General features: G+C 51.4%; 1 protein-coding gene across 5 annotated transcripts in view; it reads right to left on the bottom strand.

Moving 5' to 3' along the window:
* The window catches only part of FMNL2 (formin like 2), a 112,407-nt gene extending 86,191 nt beyond the window's left edge, over window positions 1-26,216 (bottom strand). For all 5 annotated transcript variants that reach the window (XM_041405550.1, XM_041405558.1, XM_041405543.1 and 2 more), the window contains exon 1: window positions 25,972-26,216. In XM_041405550.1, the coding sequence (XP_041261484.1) occupies window positions 25,972-26,088 (117 nt within the window). In that variant the 5' untranslated portion in view covers window positions 26,089-26,216. The remainder of the gene's footprint in view (window positions 1-25,971) is intronic.
* Between the last annotated feature and the right edge of the window lie 732 nt (window positions 26,217-26,948).

Here is a 26,948-nt window from a genome sequence, read left to right as displayed (position 1 = left end):
AGGAGGGAGCCCACAGGGACAGGAGGGAGCCCACAGGGACACAAAGCACAGACAGAGCCCACAGACATCAGGTGCACGCAGCTTTCACTGGACACCCTTGTGCCGAAGTTGCTCCCCTCAGAAGCAGCCAGACATCACCAGGCCCTCAGCACACACAACCACAGCAGAAGTGCCCGTCTGAAGGGGAATTTTTTTTTTAATGAAAGAGCCCTTTCAACTCCAGAAGGTACAAGGAAGTAAACACGCTCGTGGGTGTAAGAAAATAAAGCCTTTTCATTTAAGCAGCACTTAACATAAGCTGTAAAACAACAAGAAAATCCAGGCATGCTCCTACCGTTCCGATGTCTCACGTGCCAAGGTCGGGGTGCCTCCAAGCCGTGCACAGCCCTGCACCCCTCAGGTACCCTCAGAACATCCCTCCTGCTCTCCATGGCAAGCTCTTCCCAAGCTCTTCCCAAGCTCTGGGTTGAGCTTAAGGAAACGTGAGGGAAAACTGGGGGGACAACTTCACGTTGGGCCTTTTCCCTTGGCTGCGCTTTCTCCAGTTCCTCGCATCAGCTCCAAGGCCAGGGCCGTATCCTGATCCTGCCAGCTCCTCAGGGTGTGCAGGACCATGTCTGAGCCAGGACAGTGCCCATCCCATGGGAAAACCTCTGTCTGTCCCTCTGGCCTGCCCTCGGACAGGGGGAAGCCAAACCCTGCAGCCGCATCGCTCCAATGGCTGCACAGGCACCACGGCACTGCTGGCAATGGCAATGAAGGTTTCCTAATTAATGGACAATTAATACTTTTGTCCCACGGTTACCAGAGGATGTGGCAAAGCCACTCCAAATTCCCTGGAGCAGCCCCTGGGAGCCTGATTTACCTGGAGCTGGGAGCACCGGGCAGTTTAATGAGCCCTGAGAGTGAGGTAATTAAATCACTCACTAATCATCATGGCAGACAACACGGGGGACTCTTCACTGCAGCAACCTATAAACATCAACAGATTTCCACCCTAAACTGACTTTGTTCATCAGCTGAAATCCCTCCCCACAGCACAGCTTCCCACCAAGGGCCTCATCCATCAGCTGTCAGGCCACCAAAATTCCTCCTGTCCAGGGAGAACTGGGAGAGGGAGCATCCCAAAAGCGAGAGTGATGATGCTGAACTCTGCAACACCTTGGCCACTGCCTCTGTCACCCACTGAGTCCCAGGGAGGTGATGGGAGAGTGGCACAGGAGGTGCTTCCCCCTTGGAGCTCTCACAGGAGAGAGAGGATGAACAACCCTAAAAATCCTTCCTCAAACTCCAGCTGCCTCTGACAACCAAGCAAAGGAAAGGAGGAAAAGCAAGGCTAGTGCACACCTTCTGCTCATCCCAAGGTCTTCCAAATTGCCCACAAGGATCACAAAGCCAAGCAGATCTAATTCCTCTCTTCCCCAATCCCACAGAGGGGAATTCTTCCTCCAGACCAGGAGGGTTTGTGACTTTCTTTCACTTTTATTTCCCCAGCCTGTTGCTGCAAACCTCCTGACTGGTTTTGGATCAAGAGTTCATCCATCAACCAGCCTGGGCCAGGAGCCAAACTCACATTCCCTGGAGCCCCCAGTGCAGGGCTACCAGAAACCCTTTGGAAAAGGGGTTTTCCAGATGTCCAGTGGGAAATCCAAGCCAGCTGCCCACGCGTCTGCCCTGGCCGTCAGCAATTCCAGGCTCCCCTTCCTCCTCTCACTCCAAATGCTCCAAAAGCACAACTAAAATAAACCCTGAGCCCTTGTGTCCCTGCAACCATGTCACAGCCCCTCTGAGCCTCACCATCCCAAAGGACAACTGCAGCCAGGCAAAATCCCTGCGAGAAACAGGATTCACAAAACCCGTTTCAAGTACCTAAAAATCAAAGTGGTTTCAGTTTCTTCAAGTCACTCAGAGATCTTCTTTCTTTACAAGCAGCTCGTTCTTCAGAGCCTCTTCACAAAACCACCCCCAGCTCTGATGCATTTTCCACTGCCTGAACAGCCCCAGAATCAGGGATCTCCATGGGATGCAGGAGGAGCCTGAAGCCGAGGCCAGCTGCCCATTTTGCAGAGTTTAAACCTGCCTATGTCCTGCTCAAGAGTTCAACCAGAGCCTGCCTGGCTCAGTTTTGGGCTCACATTATTTCTGCTCTTTGCTGGCGTGTTTGGATGTGCAATCCACATAATTATCCCAGATAATACCCCTTGTCCATGACAAACATACAGAAATTCACATTCCTGAGCTGGCTATTAATGGCTCCACAAAATCCATTATTTTCTGGAAGGCCTACGCCTACCTCTATTGCAGTAATTTTGCACTCAGTTCACTTTTCAGGCCCAGATTCCTACATCTTTTATGGAGATGGATCTGTATATTGCAGCATTTTCTGATTTTGAGGAAAACCAGGGAAGGCTCAGCTGGTTTTATCTTTACAGCTGAGATTTGTTGCCCAGAGCAGCTGTGGTTGCCCCTGGATCCTTAGAGGTTTCCAAGGCCAGGCTGGATGGAGCTTGGAGCACCCTGGGACAGTGGAAGGTGTCCCTGCCCATGCCAGGGGGTGGCACTGGATGGGATTTAAGGTCCCTTCCAACCCAAACCATTCTGTAATTCCATAATGTATCAATATTTTAGTGCTCCCAATGTCTTAAAAGTTCTCAGGTGTAACTGAGGTCAGGGTACCACAAGACTAATTTCCCAAATCAGACACCCAGAGCCTGGATTTCCAGCCTGCCCCAGCAGCACCCCAGCTCTGGGGACACGAATCTGTTGAGGCAAGCCCAGAGCTGAAGCTGTAATTTCACAGAAGGAAGAAGCGCCTGTGAAACGCCTTCCTTGAATGCAGGCAGGTATTTACAGTTATCCCAGCACAAAAAATGCAAAAATTATCTGTTCAGACATGTGGTCTGACTTGGAAGCAGGGTTATGCTGCAAGCCTGGAAAAGTGGTTCAGGAGAAACATTATCCTGCTGGTATCATTATCCTTTTTGATTATTTATTTCAATACTTCATTTTTGCCCTGGTCCTTAATTTTTCACTATGACTTCCTTTCATCAGGAAGCCTTTCTGGGAAATGGCTCAGAATCCCAGGCAGTTTGGAATGAAGCATTTTAATCACCTGCTCATGTGCAGGTTACTGACTTGGGAGGGTTTTTATTTCATTTCCAGGCTCAGCAGAGTCACTTCATTAAACCCAACGAGGCTTCAACAGGGAGCTTTTGTATTGGAATCTATAAATTACCTCCAGTAATGAAGAGAAGGGAAGGAGACACCCCTCCCACATGCAATTCCTGGGATCCCTGTCCAAGGGGAAGGAGTGGAGCAGGCACTTTGGGCTGTCCTGGGACCACCACAACCCCGCAGTGCCCAATTTTCACCTCCATCCCACCAAAGGAATGAAGGTGCTTCACCCATGCTGCCATTCAGCTGTTGGCACAGGGAAATTCCCATTCCTGGAGGCATTTCAAAGCCCTCTGGATGTGGCACTTGGGGACACGGGTGGCCTTGGCAGTGCTGGGCAAGGGTGGACTCAGTCTTGGAGAACCCAAACCACGCTGTGATTCCATGACTGTAACGTGGAATCCGCTGCTGCTCCCTCCAGAATTCCCATTCTCCCCACGCCAAGGCCAGGAGGTGCAGGGAGGCTGCTCAGAGCCCTGTGCCAGCTCCCAGGGCACAGCCAGCACGATGCCACCCCTCGGCTGGGGACACTGGTGACAGGAATGGCACAACAGACGGCACCAGCGCCAGCCCTGCCAGCAATCCTGCACGTGCCAGGAACCCAAAGGGCCCCTGCAGCCATCAGGGAAAGGTCGAGCCAGGACACAGCCCAGCAGCTCCAGGAGAGGCACAGAGAACAAGGGCACAAATCCCCTCCTGCAGGAACTCGGATGCAAAGCAGCACCTCGTTATTTTTAAGAGTTAAAAAGGTCTTTTTGGGTTTTTTTTTTTTTGGATGTGTGGCCCAGCCATCCCTGCTGTGGGATTTGTTACCCTCCCAACTCAGGAGTTATTCCTTCTGGGCTTGCCCTTCACAGGTCACAGCATCCAGGCAGGAAAACAAGCTGGGTTTCAGCCCCAGGGCCAGTGGGTTTGGAGGTGGCACATCCCCAAAAGCAGGAGAGAAGGATCCCACTGTTCCTGGCCCTGCTCAGTGCACCCCAATCCCCTCGATCCCCACGGGCACATAGGTGGCACCCACAGCTCACTCCAGGATGGAATTCAGGGATCAAAGCTGGAAATTCCAGGTTCATTCACACCCCTGCAATCTGGCCCCAGCCAGGAACAGCCTTCAGTCCATGCTGTAAAGCCACCTCCCTGCAAAGTGACAAAATCTGTCCCAGCACCCAAAAATACCTCACCACATGGAATCATGGGATCACGGAATGATTTGGGATGGAAGGGGCCTTAAAGTTTATCCCATCCATCCCCCCTGCCGTGGCAGGGACACTCCCACTGTCCCTGGCTGCTCCAGCCTGGCCTTGGCACTGCCAGGGATCCAGCTGCTCTGGGAATTCCAGCCCAGCCAGGAATTCCCAGTTCCCAATCTCCCATCCATCCCTGCTCTCTGGCACTTTCAAGGAATTCCCAGTTCCCAATCTCCCATCCATCCCTGCTCTCTGGCACTTTCAATCTCCTTGACCAAACACAGGACAAATCCAAACACACAAAGCTGAACCAAGCTCTCTCCTGAGTTTAAGAACCCCAAATGCAAAATACATAAAGAGCAAAGTAAGAAAATGTTAATACTATGGGAGTGCAAAACTTAAACACACAGTGCTGCTAGAGCTCTTGATTCCTGACCTCCCACCACAAATGCATCTGCAGGGAGTGCAACAATAACAGGACATAAAGCAGATCTGTGTGGGACAGGAATAAATTTGGGTCTGAAATGAGGGGCATCTGTTCTTTGTAATGGCAAACACCAGAGATCTGCCCCCGTGAGCAGAACTGACAGCAAGAAATGCATCAAACCAGGGAGAGCTCCTCCTGACGTCAGCCAAGCTGTCCATAAGTTAACTCAAACCAGAATTTGACCAGGAATATACACAGAGCTGAGCACAAATTAAATGTAAATTGAGCTCTTCTAAAAAAGAAAACACAGGAAATATGCAGGATGAGGCTGATTACTCAAGAGGAGCTACCACAGGGACCGAATTTCCATCCTTCCTGAAAATAAATCAGGAATTGCATGTACACAAATCTGACTCTGGGGCTGGAATATAGAAAGCTTTCATATGCATGCCTAAAATATTTATTATAGAGGTCTGGAGTTGTAAGACACACAGTGATATAATTAAAAAAGGATTGTGCTGTGCCGTCATCTGTCATGTCCTAAAAAATGGGAGAGTGTTGCAAGAGCCTGGAGAAAGAGAGAGGCTCACCTCAAATCATTGCTGAGACCCCCAAAAATTAATATATATAATAACCATTAGTCAATATTATTAACAACAACAACAACAACAACAATAATGATAATACTAACAACAAATTAATACCAACAGTAACAAGAATAAGAAACATAAAATTTGTTTGGACCCCCTAGGCAGTGTTAATTTATTCCTTGACAGTCACAACAAAAGGTGGCCAAAGCACAGCTCATCCCATGGTAAAACCAGTCCTGGATCAAGGATCACTAAAACCAGACTCAGATTTAGTTAACAGAAGCTTTTCACTCTCTTGTTGAGCGGGAGCAAGAAGAAAAACACCCAAAATGCCCTAAATTCACCTTTTTTTGAAGATAATTCATTTAGGGTAAGTGCTTTAATTCTCTACTGATGCCAAGCCCTGCTGCTACTCCTGAAAATTGGAAATACAGGATTTTTTTGCAGTGCTCTGGGCTGGCACCACCACCTTTGCTGCTCTACAGGGGTAGAACCAGACATGGAACCAGGACCCCCAGGAATGTGGCTGCAGGGCTGGCTGACAGTGATCCCATCCCAGGGATGGATCCCATTCCAGGGATGGCTGACAGTGATCCCATTCCAGGGATGGATCCCATTCCAGGGATGGCTGACAGTGATCCCATTCCAGGGATGGATCCTATTCCAGGGACGGATCCCATCCCAGGGATGGCTGACAATGATCCCATCCCAGGGATGGCTGACAGTGATCCCATCCCAGGGATGGATGACAGTCCCAGGGATGGCTGACAATGATCCCATTCCAGGGATGGATCCCATTCCAGGGATGGCTGACAGTCCCATTCCAGGGATCACTGACAGTCCCAGGGATTGATCCCATTCCAGGGATGGCTGACAATGATCCCATTCCAGGGATGGATCCCATTCCAGGGATGGCTGACAATGATCCCATTCCAGGGATGGATCCCATTCCAGGGATGGCTGACAGTGATCCCATTTCAGGGATGGCTGACAGTCCCAGGGATGGCTGACAGTGATCCCATTCCAGGGATGGCTGATAATGATCCCATTCCAGGGATAGATGACAGTCCCAGGGATGACTGACAATGATCCCATCCCAGGGCTGGCTGACAGTCCCAGGGCTGGCCCAGGCTCAGAGCAGGTGGCTGCTCCAGCTGGTCCCAACCCCAGGCAGCAGGAAGGCAGCTCCAGCACCAACCCCAGCAGCCTTCCACGAATGTGGATTTTGGAAAATCATAATGTCCTGTTTGATGAGAGAAGGTGACACCACAGCGGTGTTCTGGCTGTCCCTGGATCCCTGGGAATGCTCCAGGCCAGCTTGGACAGGGCTTGGAGCAACCTGGCATAGTGGAAGGTGTCCCTGCCCATGGCATCTAAGGTTCCTTGCAACCCAAACCATTCCACAATCCCATGATTATTATCACTGTGTCTAATCACCGAAAAAACCTTTGGGGACACAACTCCCGATTTTTTTATTTCCCTGTTTTTTATCTGCAGGGATTATGAAAGAAACGGAGAAGTTCCAACTGAAAACAAAAAGAAGAGAAGGCAAGAAGGCTGGAGGTTTGGTGTCAACCTTCAAGCTGTGAGAATTCCCTTAAAAACAGAGGAAGGACTCCCAACAAAATTCACCCCAGAGCAGCTGTGCAGGATTCAGCTCCTGAAGGATTTGCTCCTCACCATGAATTAACAGCACTGTCAAACATTCCACCATGGAATTCCACACTGGTTTGGGTTGGAAAGGACATCAAGGATTATCCCATTCCAGCCCAGCCAGCAATTCCTTCCCAATATCCCAACACCCCATCTATCCCTGCCCAGCTTCAGTTTCAAACTGAGAATAAAATGTCTCTGTAACAATGGCAAAGAGAACTACATAATTTTTTTTTTTAAATACAATTATTAAATACATCTCCAGCCTCCCAGGGGCAGGAGTTTTCCAGGCACGTTCAGACCTAATATTTGCCAAGAAAATAAACCCACACAGGGAGTTTTCTGTGAGCTGGACAGGCAGGGAATGTGCAGAATATAATCCCACCCAAATATAACATGGGAATATAATCCCACCCAAACTGAGCACGGTTTAGGGGCTGGCACAGAAGATCAGGAAGGTGAAACCTTCCCAAATTCCTGGTTTTCCTTACTTAAGCAATACCAGCACAGAGATTCCATCCCAAACTCAGGACTTTTTTTGAAAAATAGTGCCCCACACACCCCAAAAGTACTCCTTGTCTGGGAGCTGGGTTTGACAGAAAATCCAGAGCTTAAAAGGTGGCAGAGGGAGAGAAAAGAGCCCTGGCATCCCCAGAAAGCCAAGGGAGCCAGAGCCAGGCAGTCTGGGGCTGGAAAAGCTCCTTTGTCTCCCTGAGCTGTTTCTGACTCCCTGTCAGGCTGTCTTGGGAGCCCTTCCTTGTCCACAGGGAATTCAATCCACCCAAAAGCCCTTGTGGGAGCTGCTCCCAGGTTCAGGGCACCAAACCCCCCCCAGCTCTGTGTCAGCTCCCAGAAGGGCTCAGAGCCAGCCAGGATCTCCCTGGAGCCAGAGGAGGCTCTGGAGCACAGGGAAGGCTCCATCAACAGATGGTCAGATGAGAATAAACCTAATTACAGGGGAATTTTTGTCCCAAAGTGGCTGCAGCCCAGCAAAATCTGTCCCAGAGTGCAGGAACTCTTTGAATTGAGGTGCTCTCCCAACCTGTTCCCTGCCAAGAGAAGCCATCCAGGAGCTGCAGCTGAGTGGAATTATTGTGATTATTCCCCTCGCCCTGCCGAAAATCTGAACAGCAATTAAATTAATTTCCTTCCCAAGTTCCACCTCCTTGATTAACACCTTCCACAGGCACAAAAAGCAGCCTTCAGGGAAGTGTCCCTCCAGCAGCCCCACTTCTACAAACGGGCCAAACCACACAAAGCCTCAATAAATAAATACAACTCCAAATAATGCCTTCTTTTTCCCTGCATTTCTCTTATTTTGTCCTTAACCACTTGTGTCCCATCTTTCCCAAAAACTGCTTCCAAAACCAAGGCAGTGGTGCCAATTCTCTGCTGTACAGCTGGGTCTACACAACAATGCCAAACCCTAGGATTTATGACAATTTATTAGGATTTATTCCAGTGCAGAGTCAATAAGCAGCTCTCAGTATGGAGCATTTTGTCCTGATAAGCCTAAATTTGGGGGTGATGTTGTGGAAATTTAAGGAATTGACAAACTAAAATTGGTTTCATGTGTTTGCTGTGTTTCAGGCTACATGAAAAACCATTTGCTGGGATTATTTTTGTAAGGACACCCGTTCAATTGGATTAATTATCCTCATCTGTTAGTGTTCCAAATACTGCCGTAATAAAAGCATTAAACAATCAATTGTTAATCACATATATACTTATATTTATGCACCTATTCCTGCACCAGTCTAGGTCTGGCAAAGCCCTGCTTTAAGGACCAGGTGAGTCCCAAAAGCATCAAACAAATGGGAAAGCTGAGCCTGGAAACCTCCTGGATTTCAGGCCTCCTAAGCTTTTCCAATCCATTCCCTAAATGAATGCCCAGAAAGATGATTATTGCTGCTTTGCAGTTGTCATGTGCCATTAGTGCTCCTGCTTTCAAAGCAATTTATGGAGATTTCTCCTCCAAAAGCAAGCAGAGAAGAGCCTTGCTGGGAGTGCTTGGCCAAGCCATTCCCCCATTGTGGGAATTTCCATCTCTTGGGAATGGTGGGGAGGAAAAGCCCTGTCCAAAGCACCCAGGGCAAGCACAAAGCTGGGTTCATCTCTTTGGGATGCAGGCTCTGGGTGCTCCAGCACTCATCCCTCTGCTCCAGCTCCACAAGGAGGCAATAAAAAGCCCATTTTTATTTTCCACAGCCCAGGAGTGAACCCCAGCTGAGAAATAAAGACAAGCAGCATGATTCATGCTCAACATCTGTGGGCCAGAGCCACTTCTCCTTACACTGGGCTGTGCTGAAGCTGGCTTCCAACAAAAAAAAGGGAATGACAGCCCGAGTTTTATCCCACAGGAATGGTGCAGGGAGAGCAGCTCTGCCTGCCTGAGCTGCTCCCTGCTAGCTCCCAGCCCACTGGGAGAACACAGCCTGAGGGAGGCTTGGCTATAAATGGGAAAATATCCTGCATTTCCAGATGCACTTGCAGGATGCAGATCCCTCAGAGCAGGACTTTGGGTAAGGGATGGAGGGACAGGACACAGGGGATGGATTCCCACTGCCAGAGGGATATTGGGAAGGGATTCCTGGCTGGGCTGGAATTCCCAGAGCAGCTGGGGCTGCCCCTGGATCCCTGGAATGCCCAAGGCCAGGTGGGAGCAGCCTGGGAGAGTGGAAGGTGTCCCAGGGAAATCCTTACATCCCTTCCCAACCAAAGCATTCCATGATTCCAAGTCACAGCCATCCCTTCCTGGTGCCTCCTTCCCATCCAGGGAAGCTCCAGGAACACTCCAGAGACTCCCTGGCTGATTGTGCCATAAATAACCCTGGCACTGAATTACTGCAACAGCTAAAACTTAATTGAGTCACCCAGGAAATTACTGGAAAATGATCCTCGTTTTTATCCCTAAGCTACTTAAGGCCCATGCAAGCAAACCTGTGGAATATTCAGTACAGACAAGCAGGGATAATATTGTCTGCAAGCAAAAAAAAAAAAAAAACCCACAAAAAAACTGGATTGATTTTGGCATAGGAGGATTAAGTTATGGAAAAGAAGCTCAGGCCAGAGCAAAGGAGGCAGCTACAAAATAAAAAGCTGCAGATGGAATCACAGGGAGAAGGAGAAGGAAAAAAACTCTGGAAGGGAGGTGGATAAGGGAAGGGAATACACAAAATAAAGGAGCATTTTCAGGAGCCACACTGGGCTCACCAAACACCTCAAACTACACTGAGATTGGGCTCTGAGTTAAACTCCTCCGTCTTCATATTAAAGCATAAAAGAATAAAAATCTATAAACTGCTGGGATGGAGAAAATGAAGAGATGAGAGGTGTCACAAACAACAGTAAACATGAATTATTCTAGCATTCACAAGCTGGATCCAAAGAGGCATCAAAATATTTACAACTCAAGAGTCCTGAGCACTTGAAAAGGTGAGGAAAACATGAGGGAAGGCAGGGATGCACTGCCACACAAAAAGGGAAAGAAAATATCCTTTCCCAAACTCCAAAGGAACAGAATGAAAAGAGGCTGTCTAAAACAAATAAATCTGAGAAATTCAACACGCAGGATGAGACAACAGCAAATCTATTCTAACCCAAACCTTAAAATAAACTGCTCGAGTTGTGCTGCAAGTGATGAACAACGTGAGCATTAAACAACACACAACAGGTCCCTCACTGCCAGGTTATTCATTGCTTGGGAACAACAAAATTCCCTTTTTTTTCCTGGTTTTACCAGCTTTAAAAATCCCCAGCAGCAGTCCGGGGGACAAATTAATTTCTCCAGGGATTTTGGGGACCAGACCCTCTGGAGTGCACTGAGGAAGGGTTGTCACCTCAGGGTTGTCACCTCAGAGTGACAACAAAGGGTGCTCCAAGCTCCAGCTTCTACCAGGGTCATAAAACCCCAAATTAAAATTCTTTTCTGTGCTCAGCAGGACGTTTTTGCACTCTGCAGCCCCCTGGCACACAAAACCAGGCAAACAGCACCCCACAAGGAGGCGTGCTCTTCCCCAGCTCCCAAAAAACCCCCTGGATCAAGGAAGCCTGGTTTCATCCCCAGCTCCTTCCCCAGGACCAATCCCTTAACCTGCATCACCTCCTAAAAACCAGATTACACAACTCTCCCTAAATAACCAACATTTAAGATAAAAGCATCCCCATTTAATGCCCATTCCAGGCATCCATCCCTCATGAATCCCAACTCCTCTGCTGGAATTCGAGCTCTAATATTCCCACATAAAGACAAAAATACCACTTTACTTGGAGAGCTGAAGTCACTCCTGAAATGAGACATTTCCAAAAACAAAAATATCCCTCAGGTTGGGTGAGAATCGTGACTGCAGTGGGGCAGCAGCACTTCTGACCATCCCACATGGATCTGCCAAATCACCAAATCCTACTCAACTGCTGATTTTTAGAAGCATTTCTGACCATCCCACATGGATCTGCCAAATCACCAGATCCTACACAATCTCTGGTGTTTTAGCACTCCAGTGCTAAATACTGTATATAAATATATAAATACTATCCTTGAATGGGCTCGTGCTTTGTTTCTCCCTGGATTTTCTACTCCAAATGATCCAATTCCAGCAGAATGTGAGGCTGCCTGCTCCCCAGTTTTGTTTGGAAAACTGCTGATCCATGAGCTGTCAATTAGCATCAATTCTCCTGCTGGAAGCACTGTCTCCATCCCACTCCACCCTCCCAACTCATTTCCTAGGAAGAAATGGGATCCATGAACAAAGCTCTGCTTTTCCCATTATCCCATTCATCTTATGCACAAATACTGGGATAATAGAGTTTATTCAATCTCATTTGAGGTTTTTTCTGGCGTCCTGGTTCAGAAATTATCAGGAATTGCTCAGTGTTTAAAAGGGATTTTTGAGGATTTGATGTATGGGATTTGAAAACATCCTATTTTAGGTTGGAATGCTGTTTTAAGGAAAGGACAGCTCTCCTATGAAGGTAAAAATTCCCAGCCTGTGGCATTTGATCAGCCATTGCCAGCCAAACCCAAGGCACTGCCCTGATTACACTGAATTTTAAAAACTATTAAACTGTTCCTGATGTACCCCATGCTGAGGTGGGACATCATCCCGGCCCTGCACACTGAAGAGCACTTCTGGTGATTTTCAGACTGGTTCCACCTCAAAAAAAAGGCCCACACTACATAAAAACTCCAATCTGTTTTCCAGATGATTTAGCTATTAAGTGAAAGGCCAGTAAAAATCTGCCTAGAACTTAAATTGGGTATGACCAAGTGGAATGGTTGTTCATGTAACATAAACCCCTGCTCAATATGGTGCTACCACAACCCAGGGACTCTGGGAAAAAGATGTTGCCCGTTAAAACAAAATTAAATTAAAAAGAAGAAAGTTTTATGTTTTCGTATGAGCTGAGGAGTGAGGGAAGGAAGAATCCAGTGTAAATCACTACCTGAACAGGCTGTTCAGAATGGTTTGTGAGTACAGCTATTGTTTTACTTGGAGTAAAATAAAGCCCTTTTTATTTTACAGGAGTTCCTGTGCTGCATGGGAATTGAGGGACTAGGCGAACACCTGGATAGGTGACATTTTCCAGAGGTCAAAATGTGACATGAAGTAGCAAAAAAGGCATCAAAACACCCCAGGAAACAACGTGAGGACACCAGTGGGCTCCCCTGGCAGGAACAGGAGACACTGCTCCGAGATCCCAGCTGCTGCTCCAGTCAAAAACCAGGGGATGGAGAGTGGGAAAACAATCCTAATAAATAATCCCAACATGATAAAAACCTGGTAGAAAAGATTGGCTCAGCACAGGCTGGGCATCCTCAGCTGCCAGGCAAGGGAACTGTGGTGGAACAGGGAAATGGCCCCTCCTTAAACCACAGCTTTCCCTGGAGAGGAATCCCAGAATCCCAGACTGGCTTGGGTCACAAGGACCTTAAACCCATCCCAACCCACCCCTGCCATGGCAGGGACACCTCCCAGGCTGCTCCAGTGTCCCTTGGGCACTGCCAGGGATCCAGGGCAGCCACAGCTGCTCTGGGAATTCCAGCCCAGCCCAGGCAGGAATCTCTTCCCAAAATCCCACCTAAAGCCACCCTTGCCACTGGCATCACCTCCCACAGCCACTCCTGCATCTCAGCAAAGCTTCCAGCCAGGATTTCCTCCAGCTGTGGCACAGCAAACCTAACCTCTGGGTTTTTTCCTTTTCCCCATCTTTCCCATTCTGATGGGTTTCCATGCCCCACTATCCAGACACAGCACACAGATCCCTCCCCCTCCACCCCAAGCACACAAACACGGCAGTTCAGCCTCCCACTAATGCAAAAAAATGTTAAACCCTGCTCCCTAATGAGGTGGATTTGCTCGTGGCATGTTGATATTTCTCCAGCCACATTCCCTCCCACGAAGTTCCAAATGCCTCTGAGAGAGCAGACAGAGAGGGCTGAGCTCCCACAGCTGGGCTGGAAATGTCCTGGAATGTCCAGGGAGCCAGGGATGGGGCAGGGACAGCACCACAAACACCCCCCTGGCCAAGGATCAACCCCCACCCTGGGCTGGGCACCATCCCCCAGGGAAGGACCCGCACAGACATCTCCAAGGATGGAGGCTGGCCAGAAAAATCCATAAATCTGCTCTTTTAATCACTGTCTGAAGCCTTTATCACTGTTGTTATTATTATTATTATTGCTGTTGTCATTCTCGTGGTGCACTGAGATGCTGCAGGAGCTGCTGCCTCCAGCTCCCCGGAGGAAAGAGGAAGTTTTCACCCAAAATTTGCTGATGGAGGGAATGAGCAGAAAACAAAAAAAAAAAAATCTCTGCTGATTGAAAAGAGGAGGAAACAGCCAGAATTGAGGCACTTTGGAAAACAAAACTGGGTCATTGCCGAGCTCCCAGAGGAGCAGCAGCCGTGCCCATGGCTGTGGCACCCCCAGCACAAGGTCAGTGGGATAAGAGCAGCCCATGCCAGCCCTGGGTCACTGTTTTGGCTACACACAGTGAAGGCCTCCCTGTTTGCCTGGTATCTCTGTGGGAAAAGGCCCTGAGCAGGAAATCATGGTTAAAAAGAGTTAAAACGTGAAGCCAGGGATGGGTGGCCCTGGGACAGACCCTGAGCTGTCACGGCAGGAACATCTTCTTGACAAGGCATTCCCAAACCCACTGTTTCTGGGATGGAATAAATCCAAATCTGAATTTTCCCAGTTTAAAGAGGAGGTGCTTTTCTCCCTCCACATCTTTCCTGTGAAATATTTCAGCAGAGCAGCAGCAGCTGGGACATGGTACCCAATAAACCTGTAGGTTAAACTCAAAGTATTACAACAGGTATTATTTGTGATGTTCCAGTGCACCTGTACATTTATTTATCTGCTGTCTAGGCTGTTCCAATACCAGAACAAGGCACACAGGTAACACTCTGCTCCACACGGGTTCTTGCACCTCAAGTATCCCCAAGCACTTCCTGGGAGCACCTCGAACAATTCTAACAATTCCAGCAATTCCCTGAATGCCTCACAAGTGCATCGGGGCTGTTTTCACTCCACTTGCTAAACAGAAGGGATAATTCACCTTTAACAAAGATCTGCCATCAGACAGAAAATAAACACCAGCAAAACCAAACAAACAATAGCTCTGAGCTTTCCAAATAAAATTCCTTTTCCCTTTCAGTTGTGCAACCTTTTGTCCCCGAGCCAGCAGAGCTCACTGCCAGAGAAGAATTTCATGCTTAATCAATTTTTGCCTCACTGGTGTTTGTAGGTATCCCAGTTCCTCCTCTGCCCTGCAAATCCAGCTCAGGATACCTTGGATCTGCCATACCCAAGGATGCAGGAGAAAACTGAGGTTTTCTGACATCCAGGAATTCATCTGCATCCCCCTGGCTGCTGAAGGATCCTGAACAGGGATCAGCAGGGAAGGACTCAGCTCATGGGAACTCTTGCACAATTCCTTTTATGCTCTCATTGAAACCCTCAAATGTGGCAGAATCATTCCCTAGCAGGGAGAAAGCCCACCTGCCTTCTGCTCAGAACAGGCTGCACTTCCAGGAACACGCACAGATTTATTTCTGCCAAACACCTCTTGCCCCCACATCGAGTGGTGGGAGAGCTGGGAATGGCCCCAAAGCTTCTGCAGACTCAGAGGTTGCAAGAGAGGCCTGAGACAGGAGAAAAGGTCACCAGGCTCTGAGCTGACCCTGCAAACCCCAGCGTGGGCTGAGCTGAAAGGTCACTTCCCTCTAATCCATCCCAAGCCTGAGACTCAGCTTCCTAAACTCCTCTGCCCCCACCCTGCTGCCTCCTGATCTGGGTCAGCTGAATCTCTCACTTCTCCTGAGCGTGGTCAGCACAACAGCAAGGAAAACACCCCTGACTACCCCAGGTATCACAGGGTCTGGTATTAAAGGGGTTAAAAAACCAAATTTCAAAAGCAAAGCCTTTTCCCTGCAGTGTTTTGTGCACTTCATTATCTGCTCAGGCACAGAATCGTGGAACACCGGGATGGTTTGGGTGGGAAGGGACCCTAAAAGCCATCCCATCCCATGGGCAGGGACACCTTCCACCATCCCAGGCTGCTCCAAGCCCCTCTCACTCCTCTCCTTCCCCCACAGCACCGCCAGAGGCTCCTGAAAAATTCATGGAGCAAAAACGCCCGTCAAGCATCCAAGTTCTTGTTTTATTTAGCAAAAAGCACGTTGTGCATTTGCCACACTCAGATACTCATTTAGATGATCAAGAGAACAGGGATCTGCAGCTGAAGCTGTGCCACGGAGTGGAGCTGAGCTCTCAGACACAATTCCCTGCGAGCTGATCACTGGGAAGGTCTGACAACTCCCAGACTATTCCAGGGAGCTGCAATTTTCAGCCAACAACTCACTGCCAGCCAGCCCAGCTACCTGTAAGCAGCTGCTATCACACAAGGATTAAATTAATTACCAAACAATCCTGGCTCAATCCATGGAGCCCGAATAATTATCCTGACATCAAAGGGACTTTGGTTACCTGGAGAGTTGTGGCCACCGAGCAACACCCTGCACCAATGCCATGAAAAATCAGCCCTGAGCCAAAGTTTTTTGTAGGGATGGCATGGCCAACCCTGCAGTCCTCAGAAGCGACTGCCCTGTTTAATCTGTTTTCCATCAGCTTCCCAGGAAAACTCCTTGTGCCACAATTCATTCCAATGCCACCCAGTGCTGTATCCCAACCTGCTGCCCATGAAGGGGGAATAATAAATGTAATTAATTATTATTTACATTTCCAGTTTTAGGCTTCTTGTATCTGAGAGAAGAGATGAATTCAACGTTCACCCAATATCCCTGGGAGAGTGCACAACCACACAGAGGCTCCCCCACACACTCAACATCAAAGCTCCTGTTCGAGCAGGCTTTAAGTTAAATATTTGTGATAGTTAATTTATTTGATCATCTGCACTTGCAAGGCTCAGAGCTGGGCAGAGGGGCCTTTGAAGCACTCCCAAACACAGTAAATCATTGGGAACCTTTGTCAGAAAAGTGCTGCATGAACTCAGCCAAGCCATTTCCATCCCTTCCCAGACCCTCTGGATAATGGTGCCACCCAGCCAGCCCCAAACCTGGCCCAGGTGAACCTGGGACATTTGTCTGTCCTCTGGAAAGCAGGACAAGGGGAGCCACAGGGGGACAGGCCAGGATGCTGGATGGATGAACAACCAGGATTTCTGGATTGAACAATTTGCTTCTTCATTGTAATTACTGGCTTCTGAAAGACTTCAGCAACTTTGCCAATTCGTACAACCCTCTATTCTCTGCTTCTGGCCTCCACTGTGCAGTCATTTTGCAGACAAACAAGGAACAGATGTACACTCTAGAGCTGCCCCAAGTCCTTTTATAGTAAAGGATTTCTGGCCAAACAATATATGTTAAAAAGAAAAAAGAGGGGGAAAAACAATTTTTGTACTTTTTAAGGTATCTCTCACCACAGCCAGATACACACTACAAAATCCAAAATCTCTTAATATATTCTGGAAGGCTCAGGAATATTCTGTCCTGGAGGAACTCCTGCCCTTGGCCAACACCCACGGGGGGAGTGTGGCCAGACCTGCCCACAAACTTTGGGGACACCGGGGGCAGCCCTGGGGGCTCCTGCTGCCATCACCAACCCCTTCTGCCCCTGGACCACCAGGACACGACCTCTGAAAGGAGCTACAGAATTCCAGAGTGGTTTGGGGTGGACAGAACATGAAGGCTCATCCAGTGCCACCCCAGCCATGGGCAGGGACACCTTCTGCTGTCCCAGGATGCTCCAAGCTGTTCTGGAACACCTCCAGGGACCCAGGGGCAGCCACAGCTTCTCTGGGAAACCCATTCCAGCCCCTGTGCACGCTCCCAGCCAGGAATTCCTTCCCAAAATCCCAAAATCCCAAAATCCCATCCACCCCAGCCCTCTGGGAAGCCGTTCCGTGTCCCGTCCGTGGTCAACCCCGCTCCGCGCCGCTCAGGCAACGTGACGAGGGAAGTCACAACCTCTGGGAGCTTTCCTGTGCATCTTCCTGCCACGGGATCCCTCCCTGGGGCCCAGCCCAGGCCTGGCAGTGCTGTCCCAGGAGCAGGGCAGCTCCCAGTTCCCAGTTCCCAGCTCCCAGTTCCCAGGGCAGCTCCCAGTTCCCGCGCCGAGGTGTCCCCAGCGCTGGGAAGCGCCGGGCGCTTCTCCAGCCCCTGAGCCAGGACACACAGCCACTCTCCAGAGCTGAGGCAGAGTCCTGGAGGTCCAGCAGCCTCCAGCCCTCGTGTGAGGAGCATTCATTGGCAGGACAATGCCCCCATTCTGGCGCTTTATGAATATCCTCCCCAAATGTATGTTTAAGGCTGCGCAGTCCCCGCGGACAAACACTTGTTTTGTTAAAGAGATCCCGGGCTGAACTGAAAGCCACCACAGGCTGCAATATGTCACTGAGAGCCCAGCATATACAAGTTATACATTAGCCAAGTCTCTGTGCCACTAAACACTCGAGAAAGGCGTTACTTTAGGAAGAGGCAAAGCCTGGACAGATTAACGCTTGTGTTTTTCAGTATATCAGATGGAATTCTGAGTGAAAACATCACAGACCTTTCACCAGCCACAGATCACAGGGTCAGGGAATCTCCTGAGCTGGAAGAGACCCACAGGAGCCAAAATCCCACCCGGGGCATCCCTGGGAGCGGGGTCCAAATGCTCCTGGAGCTCCCAGTGCCCAGCACCCTGTGGGGGAAGAGCCTTTCCCTGAAATCCAACCCAAACTGGAGCAGAACTAACTGGGAACATGGCATTTCCCAGCAACCACGTGGGCAAGAGCACAACCCTCAGGTGTGAGCACATGAAGAGATGGAAACCTGCTCAACCCTCCAGAACTGAAACCAGGAGGTGATAAATGGGAAATTCCCACTTTTTAAGCACCAGCAGCTCCAAGTGCTGTTCCCTGACCAGCCTGAGCCCTTTGGCCCCGGGGTAGAGATTTTCTCTAACCCTCATATAAATCAAATGGAGCAAGTTGGTGTCACTTATTTCCCATACCGAATTCCCAAATGGACTCTTCCAAACAAAGAAAACAATAACTCGGCTGAGTTTGTCTCAAATGTGGCTGCACCCTGCTCACCACAGAAGTCCTCAGCAGCCGGATCACCAGCGCTGCCTGCAAGCACACTGCAAACTGCTCTGCTGGCTTTAAACTCTAATCTTCTGCTCACCAAAGAAAAATCCCACTTACACCTCCCAGCAGAGTTAGGAAAAACCCTCCAGAGGCACAGCTCCAGCCTCCTGCTGTCCCCACACCTTCTGAGGACACGGAGAGGGAGCAGGAAAACCAACCCCTTCTCGTGTCTGCCCTCCTGCACGGGGAAGTGCTTGGATCCTGATCACAAAGTGCTTAATTCAAAGCCAAGAGGCAGCCCAGATGCTTAAAAATAAGCTGGTGCTGAAGTGCTGCTGCATTAGCATGTTGTGCATAATTCATGTGCTCGTGCTGGGGAGAGCAGAGCAGGTCACGGTGCCAGGGCTCCAACACGGATTCCTGCGGGCACAGCCGGGTGCCAGCCTGCCCTGCCAGACCCAGGCCAGCCCAGGAGAGAGGCAGGGCTGGCTCTGGATCACAGAATCCCAGAAGTCTGGGCTATTCCCAGAGACACTGCCCCTGGATCCCTGGCAGTGTCCCAGGCCAGGCTGGACTGGTGTCCCTGCCAGGGCAGGGGGGGAATGGATGGGATTTAAAGTCCCTTCCAAGCCAGGCCAGGCTGGGATTCTGTCACTCTGGCCTCCTGCCCTTTCAGAGGTTCTGTCCTGGTGGTCCAGGGGCAGAAGGGGTTGGTGACAGCAGCAGGAGCCCCCAGGGCTGCCCTTGCCATCTCCCAAGTTTGTGGGATATTGGGAAGGAATTCCTGCCTGGGAGGGTGGGGAGGCCCTGGGATGGAATTCCCAGAGCAGCTGTGGCTGCCCCAATCCCTGGCAGTGCCCAAGGCCAGGCTGGGCAGGGCTTGGAGCACTCTGGAATGGTTTTGGTGCAAAAGTGGCACCCAACTCTCCTGCTGGAAGTCACCAAGTCCAACAACTCGTGCAGCACAACCCAGGGGATTTTACATTCCCCGTGCCCTAAATCCACAGTGGGCACCAGTGCCAGCCCTGCCAGCAGGGCACAGCAGTGCTGGTGGCCCTGGAGCACCTGAGACCCCCAGAGACCCTCCCCATCACAAACCACGGCTGGGTCAGCAAAGGAAAGCAAAAGCAAAACTGCAACCAACCCCAGGGATTTCCCACCTCCAAAGGAGCTCTGGGCTGTGCCATTCCCCCTTCCATCTACAGAGCTGCAAGAACAGCACAGCCTGGAAAAAATGAACAGAAAAGCTCCAAAGTCAAAGTGTGTTGGGGGGAAAGGCAGGGATGGCACAAGGTTTGCCTCCCAGTGAGCTAACTAAAATCAGAAAGTGAATATGTCAAAGGTTGGTTTCATTTTATGATGGATCACGAGTGAGAAATAAGGAGGAAAATAAAACCAGCTACTCCTGCAGGGTCATTCACCCCTCAGCTCAGAGCAAGGGGATGGATTTAAACCACTTCTGACAGACTGGGCAGAAAAAAAAACATTTCTTCAGCAGGTGCTGGACTCAAAATGAGAGCAGGAAACTGCCTGGACCCTGTGGAAGCAGGGGTGGTGCTGATCCCTCATGGCACCCCTGGATCCCACATGCCAAATCCCTTCTGCACCCAAAATTCCAGCAGGGAAAAACCAAAAATTCCAGCAGGGAAAACCACTCCCCTTCTGCAAAGCAGCCACACAAACACAGGACAGGGCTGGTAAATACCATGCACACCTTCACATGGATGTTTTACTCCAAAAGGGGTTGGAGTCGTTAAGAAGTTGCCTGAATGATTCACAATTTTTGTCCAACAATCCCAAAATACAGTAAAAATAGCAATGTGCTTCTGGAAACACAGGAGGAAATCCAGCATTTTGGTTTGGGTTTGTTATCTGCTGAGTTTTGCCGTTCAGGGGGAGAAGTTTCTGTGCACTTTGATACCTCCTCATGCAGCAGGAAAAGCTGAAGTGATTTTAAAATGAAATACTGAGGGCAGCCACCCGTGGCTTCAAGTCACTCAATCACCAACCAGAAACTACTCAAGAGCCACTGATTGATTTCAGATCGCCTTGTAAACCCTGAATTTCATCCTGCACCTCTCCAGCTCTTTCTTTAGCATCACCCATGACACAGAGTAGCTCACAAGAGAGCATTTCACACCTCAGGGCCAACTCCTGCACGACCTTGTTCGTGCAGACAAAACAAAAATCATAAAACCCCTTTATCTCTCCCACAAGGTTAAGGAAGTTGATAGAGATGTTTGATAAAGCTTCAATGCTCTGAGGAAAGAAGATGGGACAGGTTAAAGGCAAAGGAAGAGGGTTTGCTTGACCTGTTGTTGTTCACCTTAAACAAAATTTAATGTGTAATTTGGAGGGTTCATCCCTTCACCATCACCCAAATTAATGGGGTTATTTGGCATGGAAAAATGATACACCAAAAAATATATGCATCTACATCAGCCCGGCCATTTCAGAAGTCTTCCAGGTTTACAGGAGCTGAAATTAATTTTAGCAGGGTTACCACCAGCTAAATACCCACCACAGTACCCTTGTATTCCAGACACTCAAAGGAAAAAATCAGTTTTACAAAAACGTTCTCCAGCGATGTCTGGGTGGAAAAACTTACAAATGCCATGGCCTGATGGACAAAGCAGCTGGGCAGAGGTGTCACCACCAGGCACTGCTGTGTGAAATATACATATTTAACCATGTGATTTATGAGGTTGTTTCTTCAAGCAATAGTGTCACTGCCCCAATCACTTCAGGAGACCTTGAGGAAAATCCCCAGTGGCAGGAGCCTGTCAGAGCTGAGGCCTGAGCAAGGAAACCCCACAGCTCTGTTGACACCTGCATTTCAGAAAGATCATTCTCCTCAAGATTCCTAAAGCCACCTCAGCGTCTCTCACCTCCCAGTACCACTCCCACCTGTTTCAGGTGTTCCAGGATCTCAAATCCATCTCAAATCCATCCCAAGATCTCAAATCCATCCCAGGAGCCTGTCAGAGCTGAGGCCTGAGCAAGGAAACCCCACAGCTCTGTTTGACACCTGCATTTCAGAAAGATCATTCTCCTCAAGATTCCTAAAGCCACCTCAGCGTCTCTCACCTCCCAGTACCACTCCCACCTGTTTCAGGTGTTCCAGGATCTCAAATCCATCTCAAATCCATCCCAAGATCTCAAATCCATCCCAGGAGCCTGTCAGAGCTGAGGCCTGAGCAAGGAAACCCCACAGCTCTGTTTGACACCTGCATTTCAGAAAGTTCATTTTCCTCAAGATTCCTAAAGCCACCTCAGGGTCTCTCACCTCCCAGTACCACTCCCACCTGTTTCAGGTGTTCCAGGATCTCAAATCCATCTCAAATCCATCCCAAGATCTCAAATCCATCCCAGGAGCCTGTCAGAGCTGAGGCCTGAGCAAGGAAACCCCACAGCTCTGTTGACACCTGCATTTCAGAAAGTTCATTTTCCTCAAGATTCCTAAAGCCACCTCAGGGTCTCTCACCTCCCAGTACCACTCCCACCTGTTTCAGGTGTTCCAGGATCTCAAATCCATCCCAAAGACAAACTCAGGGATCACAGGAAGGAATGCAGTGCCCCACCAAAGCAGGGAGGCTGATCCTGTCCCACAGATATCTCCTGCAGCCCCCTCATGCTCCGTAATGATTTTCAGACCCTAAACCATACATATACATATACATATATATATTTTATAAAACAATGCCTAATATATCTGATAGACAATGAAGAAGGGGAACAGCTGGGAAACATTAAGAGTTTTCACACTGAGCTTCCAAATTCTTCAGCAGGAGACACTCAAGCTGCCTTCCCTGGGATGGAAAACGACGCCGGGACAAAATCCAGGGGCAAGAAGGGAATTCCAGCAGAAGGGAGATGCTCCTGTGGGCAAAGCAGGAACAGGTAGGTGCCTCACCTGGGGATGGCAGGAACACCTCCCTCGCCCTCTGGCCAAGCCCTCCACCCCACAGCAGCGGGCACAGAGGAGCCCTTTGTGCACCCAGACCCCACCGGGAGGGGGAAGAGGATATTTCCTGTTAACCTCACCGCAGATTTGTAATCCAGCAGTCAAATTATGTCAATCACAGCTCATTAGGCAGCGATTTCCCCTGCCAAGCCCGGCCTGGCTGCTTCCTCCAAACCACGTGGCATCTGCTAACGTGCAGCCCCGCGCTGGGCTCAGGGAGACCACCCTGCTGCAGGAGCTGCAAAGCTGGGATCAGCTCCCACAGCTCCCAGCTCCGGTGCCACCGTGTCTGTGGACGCCTCTGGCACCCCTGGGCTGCTCTCCACACACACACGGTGGGCACCAGAATTCAGGATTTATGCCCATGTGTCCATAGGGAAGGATCCCACGCTGCTGAGGAGCAGAGAGCCCTGGGGAAGGGACAAGGCTGGGGTGTCCCTGAGTGCCACTGCTGGGAAGCTCAGAGCCAGAGCTGAGACCCAGCACAGCCAAAACTGGGAACCTGGTGGCAAAACCACACACCACTGCTTCCCTGGAGTTCACGTTCTCGTGCAACCCTGAGAGGAAGGGAATTATTCCACAGGAAAACGGGAGAATGATCAGCTGGAGAGGATGGAAGGAGCAACACTCAGCTTACAGACTGAAATCTGGCTCTCTCTTGGGTTGTCCTCCACATTTTCCTCCTTGAAGTACATCCCATCACACACATCCTCCTGGAACACACACACACACACACACAGAGCCCAGTGCCCACCAGCACAGGCTCAACACACCAACCACGGCAGCACATTTACCACAGCAGTGCCCAAAACAGCACCAGGAGACACAGACCCAGGGAGAAAACCCTGATTACTGCCCAACAGACCATGAGGAGTGACACAGCCAGTGGCATCCCTGTCCCTCAGGACACCTCAGGAACAGCGAGGGCACAGGGAGCACAAGGTTTGAGAACTTCACCCAAAAAACGTGACCTGGAGCAGTGCCAATCATCTCCTGAAATTCATGCACCTCAAGGAGGACCAGGAGGCAGGGAGGTGACAATGTGTGTTCAAGGTGACCAGGTGTGTGTTCGAGGTGACCAGGTGTGGGTGTTCGAGGTGGACAAACCACCACACCAGAGCCCTTTCTGGACACAAAATCCTCTGACAGCCCCACAAACAATCTGGCACACATCCATCAGCTCCAGGCACAGCATCCCCTCTCTGAAGGGATTCCAGAGATGCTGGAGCAGCTCAGGACAGCGTGCTTGAGGAGGAAAAAACAAAGCAGTTGGTGTCATGGCACTCATGGTGAAATCATGGCCAAGTGTGCTCTCCTCGTGGTTTGGAGGGCCAGGGTTCCCTGCTCTGCGCAAGGGCAGAGAACAAAACTTCCCAACACACAGGAGGGACCTCTCCCACACAGATATGGGCACAACCCCCCCGGGTGAGGAGGGAGACCTGCACACAGCCACTCATCACGTTCATCAACGTCCAGATCAGCCTTGGGAATTTCATCAGAGATATGGAAATTGGTATTGTCAGCACAGCCCTCGGGACCTCACCAGGGCTCTGAGTGTGCCAGCAACGCTTGTGCCAGGCTAATTTCTTAAGACAGCTCATAAAGAAGGTGAGATTTAGTCTTATAACCTTCAGCATCTCCTTCTTCGTACTCCCTGCTCCTGACTAATCCTCTCTCCCCAAAGAAAATATTCCTCATGGTTTTTCCCCTAATCATTCCTTTCTCGTTAATCCCTGCACTTCTCCACTTCTCTGGGGTTTGACCAGTGGCACAGTCATCTCTCCCTCAGAGCCACAGAGAAAACAAAATAATCACAGCCCAGCAGTTTATTCTTTCATGAGCTGGTCAGAGATTTCCTGGAAGCTGCAGCAACACCAGTCATCCCTGGCTGGCTGCAAGAACAGCACAAAGGTGATTTTTGGGGCTGTTTCAGTCCCATCTCGCAGCTTTTCCCAGTGGGACAAGAGATCAGTGGGGGAAATTCATCCCACAGCACGTTTGTACGGACTGTCCACCTGCATGGCCGGCCTCTCCCTCCAGCAAAGCTGCAGCACTCATCTCCTCCCAGCCTTAATTGAAGTCCATCTTCCAAAGCCTTCCGAGCACCTCGGGAAATGACAGGCTGGGTGCTGTTATCTCCCGTATTTACGTTCCACGTTTCTAAGGCTCCCCCAAATGACGTCTCTGCCTTTTACAGATGTCATCCATCACCATGCCCTAACCCAAACCCACCGATTTCCTCCCGCAGACCATGCAGGCAGACGGAGCCAGGAGCCCTTCTGGTAGTCACAGACGGATGCAGACCGGATTCCGAGCCGTGTGCTGCCTGTGGGAGCATCTCCCATCCCCAACACGACCCCGGCTTTCCCCGACAAGAGCAACGCGACACCAGGCTTTTTTCCACTGTGCCTAATAATCCTAACATCTCACTCGCCATTTGGCTCGTCAGTGGGGGTTCCTGCCTGAATAGGCTTATTCTTTTCTTAGACATGATAATCTAATTGGGTCTAACCAGAAATAATCCCCAACACACACCAGTTGTGAATCCTCGCCCAGCGCCGGGAGCGTTCCAGGGAGCGGGGGGGCGGCTCTGGGATGCGAGCCGGGAATTACCCCGGCAGCTCCGGGCTTCCCGTGGCACCGCAGCGAGCGCAGGGCATGGCACGCACATGGAGCCGCTCGCCCTCCTCCCCCAGCTCCCGTTCCACACGCAAACGTGGCTCCGAGTAAAAAAAGCACGGCAGAGAAGAGACGGGGCGCGACCAGGGAGCCGCGCTGCCCGGGGAGCCCAAAGGGAGCTGCGCCCAGGGAAGGCTCAGCCCTTCCCTCGCAGTGCCCAACACAGCTTCCCTCACAGCTTCCCTCACACAGCGACCCGTCCGGGCTGCCCAAACACAAACCCCGCTGTCCCGCACGCACCCGGACAGCACCGGGACGGCCCGGGGCAGAAGGACCGGGGTGTTCCCTGGCGGGGGGGACAGCACCGGGGTGTCCCGGGGAAACAGGACGGCGGCGTTTCCCGGAGGAGAAAGCCGGAGGTGTCCCGGGGGGCACAGGAGCGGCTGTCCCCGGCGGAGCAGGAGCGGCTGTCCCCGCAGTGTCCCCGGCCGAGCCGCTCCCGCTCCGCTCCCCGCGGGCTCCGCTCCGCCGGCGCTGCCCGACCCGGCCCCGGGACCCGCCCGGGCCGGGGCACGGCGGCCCTCGGGGGGCTGCCGAGACAAAGAGCCGCGGCCCCGTCCCGCGGGCGGCACCGCCCCGCCGAGCCCACCTGTGCCCGGCCGCGGCTCCCGAGCCAACTTTGCGCCGCTCGCTCCCCCCTTCCCCCGCCGCGCTCCTCCCCGGCGGCCCCTCCGCGCTGCCCGCAGACAATGGGGCCGGCGCTCACCAGCACCACGGCGAAGCGCTCCTCCAGCTCGCCGGGCTCGGGCATGGGCAGCTTCAGGGGGACGCTGTGCGCCCTCAGCTCCGTCTGCTGCGCGTCCACGCTCCCCGCGTTGCCCATGGCGGCCGCTCCGCTCCGCTCTCCGCGCCCCGCGCCGGGCGGGCTCCGCGCCCCGCGCTCGCCCTCTACCACCGCGGGCGCTCCGCCGCGCCGCCGCCCGTCATGGCTCGCCGCCCTCGCCCTCCTCCCCCCGGGGCGGGCTCGCTCCGGCTCCGGCTCCAGCCCCGGCTGCGGCTCCCCCGCATGCCGCCCGCACAAAGCCGCGCTCCGCCCCCGGCCCGCGGCGCCATGGGACTCGTAGTCCCGCCGCCGGCCGGGGGAAGGAGGCGGGCGAGGGGTGGGAATGCCTGGGAAAGGGTGGAAAAGAGTGGAAAAATGGGGGAAAGGGGTGGGGGAGACCCCGCCGCCTCCATTTTGCCTCGGCGGCCGCGCTGGCAGCGGCCGGGAGTGAGCGGACACGGGGAATGGTTTACAGCGAGGGCAGGGGGAGAGCGGAGATTCGGGAGAAATCCTTCCCTGGCAGGGTGGGCAGGCCCTGGCACAGCGTGCCCACAGCAGCCGGGGCTGCCCCTGGATCCCGGGAAGTGCCCAAGGCCAGGTTGGACACTGGGGCTGGGACAGCCTGGGACAGTGAGAGGTGTCCCTGCCATGGCAGGGGTGGCACTGGGTGGGCTTTAATGTCCCTTTAATCCAAACCAATCTGGGATTCTGGGATGCTGTGATTAACTCTAGATCTTTGCTATGGAAAGCCGTGGTCCTGCTGCTCACCAAAAAGGCTGTAGGTGCCCAAGGACTTGGGTCCCCCAGCCCTCATCCCGGGTGAGTGAAATCAGGACAACCGGGGTGATGGAATTCACCGCCCCGACACATCCGTACCCCAGCTGAAGCTGCCCGGGTGTGCTCGGGAGGTTCATCCTCCC

This window comes from Onychostruthus taczanowskii, unplaced genomic scaffold (genome assembly GCF_017590055.1).
Source record: "Onychostruthus taczanowskii isolate IOZ18803 unplaced genomic scaffold, ASM1759005v1 scaffold10, whole genome shotgun sequence".
NCBI lineage: Eukaryota > Metazoa > Chordata > Aves > Passeriformes > Passeridae > Onychostruthus > Onychostruthus taczanowskii.
This window is presented reverse-complemented; position numbering and strand designations above follow the sequence as displayed.